Genomic DNA, 10,041 nt, shown 5'->3' on the forward strand with positions numbered 1-10,041 from the left:
GGGATATAGCTCAGAGGTAGAATGCCCCTGGGTTCATTCCCCAGTACCAAAGTAGTGGGAGGGATAGCTGGAGGGAAATTGTCCTGTCTCGCTCCCATAGAACCTATGGCTGTTATCTCAATTAAATAAAGAAACTGCTAGTCTTTATGGGCATTTTGAAAAAGGACTGTGGCAGACATATGTCTCTAGAACAAGCAAGCAGACTCTGGGTAAAGATCTGGCAGGGCTACCACAGAAGTGACGGCAGCTCCCACTGGTGTCAGGGGATTTTCCTGCGTGACACTTTTCCTAGACGTTAAGTCTAGGGGGCAAGGTGACATGGCTCACCTGCTCCTCTTGCTCCCAACCCCATCCAGGGGCGGTGGCCAGGTGAGTGGCCTTTGGGCCCCAGCCTGACCCTCTCCATTTTCTCTCCACTTTTGTCTCAGGGTGAAGGCCAAGAAGGGTGTGACGCTTCTAGGCACCAAGTCACGGAGCGGCCAGTGGCATGTGAGCTCAGAGCTGCTGAGCGGAGCAAAGCACTCGACAGCCACTGTGGATGTGGCCTGGGCCCAAGGCACTCCCCTGCCCCCCTGGTGAGTCCTTCATGCAGGAGGCTGGGCTTGTGGAGGGCTGGCACTGGGCAGATGGGGAATCTGAGGTCTGGACCATGGGGCAGGCTCCTGGGGCCAGAGGAGCCAGGAAGGCTGGAGGCTCAGAGGCCACAGAAGCAGCTGCTAAGGAAGAATGGGGTCCCCCCGATGAGTTCAGAGCTCTTGAGCCCCTCCCAGATTTCATTTTTTGTCCCCCTTCCTTTCCCACCCTGGCAGGGAGGGCCAGGGCCCCCTGGAGATCCTGCAGCTGGACTTTGAGATGGAGAACTTCACCAGCCAGTCGGTCAAGCGGAGGATCATGTGGCACATTGACTACCGTGGCCATGGTGCCCTGCCTGACTTGGAGCGGGCGGTCACTGAGCTGACGGTCATCCAGCGGGATGTGCAAGCCATCCTGCCCCTAGCCATGGTGAGTGAGCAGGGTCCAGGCCAGGTGCCCGTGTTCACGTGTGCATGTGTGTGTGTTAGGAAAGTGCACATCTGAGCACGCATGCAAGTGGATGTGTAAGTGCTTGTAGGCACCCCCTCTAGCATCCAGGTGTGATCACATGAGAAGGTGCACATGTACAGTCATGGGAAGCACGGGTGCTTTGCCCCTGGTGCAGATGCTGAGGGGGCAGGAGTGGGAGAAGTCACCCAGAAGGGGCCATGCCAGGGAGGATTCTGGAGGAGGTGCCCATGCAGCTGAGTCTCTGGGATCACAAGGGAGGAAGGGCTCATACTTTCTGAGATGAGGAAGGTGCCCTGGACAGGGGTCGCATGAGCAAAGGTGAAGCAGTAGGAGTGTGAGTACTTTCTTCAAAGGATCAGTAAATGAGTTTAGAAAGAGCACAGTGGGGCAGTAAAGCTGAGACGATTGTCTGGGACCAGCCCAGGCACCTTGGATGCAGGTGACTATGTTGGAAGAAAGCCTTGCAGAGCAAGAAGGGGCATGAGGGTGGGTCGAGGCACCTCCCTGCACATGGGTGCCAGCCTTCCTAGAAGGATGTGCATCTGAGCAGTAGCAGTGGCCAGGAACCAGGGCCTTGGCCGACATGTTCCAGAATAGAAGGGGACCACAAACAGCCCCTCCTCCACTCCCCGCTGCAGGATACAGAGATCATCAACACAGCCATCCTGACCGGACGAACAGTGGCCATCCCTGTCAAGGTCATCGCCATTGAGGTGACTGGCCTGGTCCTAGATGTCTCTGCCCTCGTAGAATGTGAATCTGACAATGAGGACATCATCAAGGTGGGCTTCCTGGAGGTGGGGCCTCAGGGGAATTTGGAGGGGACTTTGGAGGAATAGAACCCCAAGCCAGGGCTCAGGAGGCTCCTCTCATTGGCCCTGCCCTGTGTGCAGCATAGGCCCTTCCCATTTCCTCCCACAACCTGCCTGTAGGGAACAGTTCATCTTTCTGTGTTGATCCACCCAATATTAGCGCTCCCAACCTGGGCGCTGCCCCGGCCCATCCTGCAGTCCTTCCCACAGGTGGAGGAATGCGGGCGGGACCCTTTGGCCATTGAAGGGAAAAGGCAGTGTCTCAGCTCCAGGTCAAGCCAGAGAGTCATTATGGAGCCCTGCTGTGAGCCAGACACTGGGAGGGAGGCCACAGAGATAGGCCTGAACCCAGGGTGCTGGGATTTCAGGGGGGAGATGGAACTCAGGGAGGAAGCCTCCAGGAGCACTAGAGCACCTCAGTGCCTGCAACCCCTGGAGCTGTCTCCCCACCACAACTCCCTCCTGCCCCAGCTCCTCCCCAGAGACCTGCTGTGCCCAGCTCTGCCACAGCCCAGCCTCGGGGCATTCTATGACTCAGGGCTCCCAGGAGCACCCCGATGTGCTTCTTCCCTGGCTTCGGATGGGGTGGAGAGGGCAGTGAGGGCAGAGTGCCTGGGCCTGCGGGGTGAACAGCTGCTTGCCAGGTCAGCCTCTTTCCTGTTCTGGGGTCTACTCACCGCAACTTGGAGAAGAGCAGGAGAGGGAACCGGGGGTCCTGTCCTGCTCAACTGGGCTTCCTCATACTCGCTTTCTCCCCATGTTTCACCTCTGGATTTGGGGAGTCTGGGGCTCCCTCGTCCATTCCTTACCAGGGGAGTAAGATTGAAGACTGTGTGCCCCACCTCCATCGCCCAGGCCTGCTGGGACAGAACCAAACTCACCTGCTCCCAGGAGCTCCCCCCGCACCTGCTCCGTGGGGCCGATTCCCCCACCCCAGGGATGGCTGAGACACTGAAGGGAATTATCTAGGACATGAAATGTAGACACAGAATTTGTTATGAATCTCAGTGAAATGCACTCGGGTTCTTTATGGAGTGTGCCAGCATTCTAGATGGAAATTGCCAGCCTGCAGATGGAATCCTCTGCCTTCCCAGGTGGGAAGTGAGCATTTTTGACAGGGCCACTGTCCCCCGCTTCCCTCCACCCACCCTCTGAGATGATTAAGGGAGCTGGCAGGGGGTGGGAGGGTCTAGGGGCTCATCTCCACGGATGAGCCATAGCCTCAGCGCCCTCCCCCACGCTACTTGACAGACCTTCTCCCAACCTGGCGGTGGAGCGCCATGGGTGTGTACCAGCAGGAACACTGGGTGCAGGGGCACACAGGATCCACTCCAGTATGTGCCCGGTGTGTGCGTAGGCACATTTAACACACCGGCCCATCTGCATCTGCCCTGAAGTACTGGCAGACCCCTCTATGAGTAGGCACTGGGCAGATGGCTTCCATCCAGGGAACCTCTAGGAACGCAGGTTGCTATCCAGGTGGGCGTGAGTTTGCAAAAGCTGTACATATGGGTGGCAACCATCCACCCGTCTGTGCCTGGGCTTCTCTCATCCTGAGATTTCCTCCCCCTAGCCCCCATTCCTGGAGCTCCGCACCTGGCCATAGCAACCCCCTTACCTGAAATCAGCCAGCTGCCCCTTCTCCTGGGGCAGCCATGCAGTAGCAGGCACAGAGAGGGCATGAACCCACCGCTCGCCCTCCTCCCGTCCACTGCGACTTCCTCTCTGCCCAGTTGAGAACCTTCTGTGCGGTGTCTACCTGCCAGACACCTGGCTGAAGAGCCATCAGTCATTCTGGAGCAGGGCAGCCCTTCCCTGGGCGCCTCCTCTACCATGTGGTGCTGGCAGGTCAGAAGCAGCCACTAGTGAACACATTGTCATGTCAGCTACCTGCGGGGGAACAAAGACTTCCCTTTGTGGGCACAGAGGAATGATAAAAAGCAGGTGCCTCCCAGGGGAGCCAGTGCCTTCTCCCACCTGATCTCCTCGCCCTCAGCCTCCTGTGAGGGTGCTTCCTCTCTCTTCAGCAACCCTCTGGGGCCTGCTTGTCTGATCCAATTCCCCAGAACTGCCCTGTGGGAGAACCCTCAGGACAAGACACACCGCTTGCACCTTTCTTTATCCAGGTATCCAGCAGCTGCGACTATGTATTTGTGAGCGGGAAGGAATCTCGAGGGTCCATGAATGCCAGGGTCACCTTCCGATACGATGTCCTCAGCGCCCCCCTGGAAATGACCGTCTGGGTCCCCAAGCTGCCTCTGCACATTGAGCTCTCCGATGCCCGCCTCAGCCAAGTGAAGGGCTGGAGGGTACCTATCCTCCCCGACCGGAGGTACAGCCCCTCGCACTCGCGGGACACTCAGAGAGCCACAACTTCAGCACGGTCTGATCTGCATATGTGTATAAGGCCCTAGGTAGACAGTCTGTGGGTCAGTCTCGCAATCGACAAATACTCATCAAGCGCATACTGTGTGCCAGGCGCTGACAGGTGGTTTCTGTTTGTTGTTATTGTTTGTTTGTTTGTTTGTTGTTGTACATGGGGATTGAACCCAGGAGTAATCTACCTCCAAGCTCTGCCCCCACCCTACTTTAATTTTGAAACAGAGTCTTGCTAGGTTGATGAGACTCTCACTTCTTGCTGGGGCTGTTCTCGAACCTGTGGTCCCCCCCCCCCGTCTCAGCCTCCCAAGTACTGGGATTACAAGCATTCACCACCACTCCCGGCTAGCTGACAGGTGTTTGAGGTGCGGGGTGAGCGTGGTCAGTGCCTGGCCCAGCCACGCTCTCCGTCCAGCAGGGAAAGTAGTTAGGGACACGTCATAGAACACGACGGCGTGCGGGAAGCTCTGCATGCAGAGAATCAAGTCTCTAGGGAAAGTCTAGGCAGGCTTCCTGAAAGAGTTGACTCTTGAGCTAAGTCTTACAGGATGAGTAGGAAGGAACTGGCTGAGCAGACAGGCTGGAGAACAGGCACACCTGGACATGGTGCCCCAGCCTGGGCACACTAGGAGCAGATAGAAGCGCAGGCACACTCTGCCACGTGCCTGGCTCCCTGGCTGGGGCGCAGGCTTACACACCCAAGTGCCCATGTGTGCAGCATGTTCGTGTGTACTCACCAGCTCAGAGCTGCTGGACAGAGAAGCCTCGTTGGGGAGAGGAGTGGGGGAAGTAACAGTCAGCTGGCGGCCAAGAGAAAAGTGGGCTGAGTTCCATTCCCCAGCCATTTGCAAGAGCGAGGTGGTACAGACCAGAAAGTCCCAGCCTGCATGCAGGTCACCGGGGTATCAGCATCTGATCCAGCAGGACGGGGAAAGCCTGTGATCCTGCATTTCTGATCAGCTGCCCGGAGATGGGGGTATTGCTTTGAGTGGTGAGGATGGAGTGAACCCCGAAGCCAGGCAGCCTGGTTAAATCCTGACTCAGTTATTTACAAGCGGTATAACCTTGCACTACATACAGAACCTCTCTGGGCCTCCTTTTCCACATCTGTAGCATGAGCAAGGTAACACCTGCCTCATAGGACTGTTGTACAATTAAACTAGTTGACACAGGTGAAAGCCCTCTGTGTGATTGAATATTCTGGTTGGTTGATTGTAACAAAACACTAGCAAGCTTTCTCTCAAGAGCTTGCCTCCCTGGCAGTGAATCGCTTCTGATTTTTAGCATCTTTTCCCATCTGCATAGGTTGAGAATTTCCCAGATCATTCAGTCCTGGTCCCCCCTTTTTTTGTATTACTGGGGATTGAACTCAGGGACATTCTACCTCTAAGCTACACTCCCATCCCTATTTTTTATTCTTCACTTTAAAACAGGGACTCACTAAGTTGCTGAGGCTTGCCACAAACCTGGATCCTCCTGTTTCAGCCTCCCATGTACAGGGATTACAAGCGTGTGCCACCATGCCCAGCTCCCGGTCCCTTTTTGCATAACAGTTTATCAATACATTTCTCTCTTCTCACACTGTACTAACAGCAGCAAGAGACAACCAGGCTGTACCTTCCACACCTTGCTTCGAAATCCCCTCAGTTAAACCTCCAAGTTCGTCCCTGTGAGTCTTGCTTTCCACACAACTGCAGGGCACAATTCAGCTAAGCTCTCTGACATTCCGCGACAAGGATCCCTTACTTAAGGTCAGAGCTTAGCGCAGTATAAAGGCAGCGGTTTTTATTGAGGTTTGGCTATTGTTGAGGTTTGACTTTAGGCCTGGGTTAGGAGGGTCAAAGAGGGCACATTCCTTGGAGGGAAAGTCAGGGATTCCTAGCTTTAAGCGTAGCAGAAGGCACAGGCCAGGGAGGAGGCTTACTGTTGGCACAGCTGCCACCCACAGAGAGCCAGAGAGGACGGCCAGGCCAGGACAAGGGGAGTCACTCTTGCAGGTGAGAGCAGGGGCAAGGAGCCCTGACCCTGGTGCATCCCCACCCAGGTCAGCCCGGGAAAGCGATGATGAGGACGAGGAGGAGGAGGAGCGGCGGCAGAGCGCCAGCCGAGGCTGCACCCTGCAGTACCAGCATGCCACCCTGCAGGTCTTCACCCAGTTCCACACGACGTCATCTGAGGGCACTGACCAGGTGGTCACCATGCTGGGCCCAGACTGGTTGGTGGAGGTCACAGACCTGGTCAGTGACTTCATGCGGGTGGGCGACCCCCGAGTGGCACACATGGTGGACAGCAGCACACTGGCTGGCCTGGAGCCAGGCACCACCCCCTTTAAGGTAGGCCTGGGCACATCAAAGCAGAAAGGGCCTGTTCTGGGACCCTTTACCTGCGGGGGGAGGGGGGACTCACTGTGTCAGAGCCTCTGCTCCTGGGAGCAGCCCCAGCTGCCAAAACTGTATCACCTCAGGTCAGGCCCTTTAACTTCATTTTGTCAAGGCTTAGCTCCAGGCCATGTCTGCCTCCCTCAACCTTTCCGCCCTCAGGGAGGGAATTCACACAGACCCCTCCCCAGAGCAGGTGTGGAGGAGGGGAGCAGGTGGCAGTCAGCAGGAAGGCGAGTGTGGAGCTCCAGGAACTCAATTGTGACCTTCCTTTCTGACAGTTGTATGTCTGGATAGACAATTATGTATCTGGGTAGACAATTGTGCATCTCTTAGGTAACTAAGAGATTGGAAATAGTGACCCAGGGCTTGAATCTACCTGCAGACATATTTTAACTACTATTTTGGTTGGCTGGTTGACTTTTTACAATGTTTCGAAAACAATTTTTTGTTTTAATAATTGAACCAACATTTCAAAATTGAGAGATAGTCATTGAAAAATATAATCTCGCCGGGCATGGTGGCGCACGCTTGTAATCCCCGCGCTTGGGAGGCGGAGACAGGAGGATCGCGCTGGCTTAAGCGACCCTGTTTCCCAATAAAAAAGTTACACTCCCAATACATCTGGGAGTATAACCTGGAGGTAGAAGGATTTCCAGGAACCCCAGTACCACCAAAAAAAAAAAAAAAAAAAAGGAAAGAAAGAAAGAAAGAAAGAAAGAAAGAAAGAAAGAAAGAAAGAAAGATATAATCTAGAACTCTGGCTTTACCAAAAAAAAAAAGTCAATTTGGTATCACTGAGCCAACTTCCCACCATCCAGCAATCAACTGGAGCCTATAGGATGCCCCCTTTATGAGAGCATGTATTCTCCCATTCATCACAGTCCCTACCACTCCCTTCTGTCTCCCTGGCTTTGAGGCTGAATATAGTTACTATTTATCACAATACAGGGGCTGTTCACCTTAAAATAGACTCACCTCTGTCATCTGAGTCCCCACCAAGCTCCTTTAAACCCCTGGCCCTCTTGTGATCCTTGCTTACAGGCCTGACTCCTGCCTCCCTGCCCTCCCTATCCCTCCTCCAGCCCTGTGGGCACTGGCCCTGGGTAGGGATGCTGGGAGCAGCAGGTGCTACCTTCCTGGCTCCCTCCCACCCCCTCCACCTTCCACCCCCCCTGCCAGGTGGTGTCACCGCTGACAGAGGCCGTGCTGGGGGAGACGCTGCTGACTGTCACGGAAGAGAAGGTCAGCATCACACAGCTGCAGGCCCAGGTGGTGGCCAGCCTGGCCCTCTCCCTGCGGCCCAGCCCCGGGAGCAGCCACACCATCCTCGCCACCACGGCCACACAGCCAACCCTCAGCTTCCTCAAGCAGGTAACAGCCACCGGCCCGCCAGCCAGGAGCCTGGGGTGTAGAGGGAAGACATAGGGTTCTACCTGGCCCTTGTGCCAGGCGTCCCCCAGTTACAGCTCTAAGTAGCGGGAGATGTGTCTACCCTCAGACCCGACATACCTGCCCACCCCATCACTGTGCCCGCCCAGGGGTCTGGGCAACTTGCCACCCTGATGTCCTCTGGATTCTCAGAGGGCCGTCCTCTCTGCCCCACCCCAGGAAGTCTCCCCACCCACCTCTGGAGCTCCAGCTACGCCCTGGTCACTGGCTATCTGGCAAAGGAGGAAGGTGGTGATGATGCGCACAGAGGAGCAAGGAAGTGGGCATCAAGCATCTCTCAGGACATGGGGTCCCCTGCCCCTAATGCTCTGTGACCTGAGGGTTTGAGGGGGGTCCCAAGGTCAGGCATAGAGATCTGGGCTGCTCCTGCAGCAGAAGAGACGTGAGTTATACCTAAGGCAGAACTTCCCTTCAGTCCAAGGGGAGAGAGCTGTCCACCATGAGGACATCAGCAGGTAGTGCAGGCCTGGATGCCATGACCTGTTCAGCCCTCCCACAACCTGCCAGGAGGTGTCATACTTCAGAGCTGGTACTTGGGTGGCCGCCACATGCTGGGAACAGTTGCAACACTGGGAACGCCACAGGGGCCAGAAACCCTCGGTCCTTGCCCTCTGAGCCCAGGGTAAAGTGGGGAGGCCAGTGAGAGCCGCTCTGACTCCTGTCCCCTCCTCCTCCTCCTGCAGGAAGCCCTCCTGAGCCTGTGGCTATCCTACAGCGATGGCACCACGGCCCCCCTCTCCCTTTACAGCCCCCGGGACTACGGGCTACTGGTGAGCAGCCTGGATGAGCGGGTGGCCACCGTGACCCAGGACCGGGCCTTCCCGCTGGTGGTAGCCCAGGCTGAGGGCACAGGGGAGCTGCTCCGCGCCGAGCTCACCATCGCCGAGAGCTGCCAGAAAACCAAGCGCAAGAGCGTGCTGGCCACCACCCCCGTGGGCCTGCGGGTGCACTTTGGGAGGGATGAAGAGGACCCCACTTACGACTACCCGGGCCCCAGCCAGCCCGGCCCTGGCGGGGGTGAGGACGAAGCCCGGGGAGCTGGGCCGCCAGGCACGGTGGGCCCTGCACTGGCGGCCCCTGGCCTGGGCACCTCCATTCCGGGGGTGCCACCCACAGAAGACTTCCTGCCACTGCCCACCGGCTTCCTACAGATGCCCCGGGGGCTGACCGACCTGGAGATCGGCATGTATGCGCTGCTGGGCGTCTTCTGCCTGGCCATCCTGGTCTTCCTTATCAACTGCATCGTCTTTGTGCTACGCTACCGGCACAAGCGCATCCCGCCCGAGGGCCAGACCAGCATGGACCACTCTCACCACTGGGTGTTCCTGGGCAACGGGCAGCCACTGCGGGTGCAAGGGGAGCTCTCGCCGCCCACCGGCAACCCGCTAGAAACTGTGCCCGCCTGCTGCCACGGTGATCATCACAGCAGTGGCAGCTCGCAGACCAGCGTCCAGAGCCAGGTGCACGGGCGGGGCGACGGCTCCTCGGGTGGCTCTGCCCGGGACCAGGCTGAGGACCCCGCCAGCTCGCCCACCTCCAAGCGCAAGAGGGTGAAGTTCACCACCTTCACCACGCTGCCCTCGGAGGATCTGGCCTATGACTCAGTGCCCGCTGGTGAAGAGGACGAGGAGGACGAAGAGGACCTGGGCTGGGGCTGCCCAGATGTGGCGGGCACTGCGCGGCCCACCCCACCCCCGGACCTGCACAATTACATGCGCAGAATCAAAGAGATTGCGTAGAGCACCGTCCAGGGTGGTAGGGGAGGCCCGCATATAGTCGGCTCTGGGGGGACTCAGCCCCCACCCCAGTGTGCACTGAGGCAGAGCAGGCTGGATTGATGTTGTCCCCCTGCCCCTGAGGTTTTGCCCTGAACCTGCCAGCCACCTCCCTGGCCTGGTCCTTCCTGCCATCCACTGTTACCTTCTCCTGCCCCTGCAGGTGGAGGGTGCCTTCCTCCCATGGCTTGCAAGGAGGAA

At 57.4% G+C, this 10,041-nt stretch overlaps 1 protein-coding gene across 1 annotated transcript in view; it reads left to right on the forward strand.

The window, feature by feature from the left end:
* Positions 1–9,804, forward strand: part of TMEM132E (transmembrane protein 132E) — a gene marked incomplete at both ends in the record, with an annotated part of 54,347 nt that extends 44,543 nt beyond the window's left edge. The window contains 7 exons of the mRNA XM_080713693.1: positions 429–575; positions 810–1,002; positions 1,683–1,826; positions 3,983–4,188; positions 6,280–6,568; positions 7,796–7,987; positions 8,749–9,804. Coding sequence (XP_080569819.1) covers positions 429–575; positions 810–1,002; positions 1,683–1,826; positions 3,983–4,188; positions 6,280–6,568; positions 7,796–7,987; positions 8,749–9,804 — 2,227 coding nt within the window. The remainder of the gene's footprint in view (positions 1–428; positions 576–809; positions 1,003–1,682; positions 1,827–3,982; positions 4,189–6,279; positions 6,569–7,795; positions 7,988–8,748) is intronic.
* Between the last annotated feature and the right edge of the window lie 237 nt (positions 9,805–10,041).

This window comes from Muscardinus avellanarius (assembly GCF_963383645.1).
Source record: "Muscardinus avellanarius genome assembly, chromosome: 16".
NCBI lineage: Eukaryota > Metazoa > Chordata > Mammalia > Rodentia > Gliridae > Muscardinus > Muscardinus avellanarius.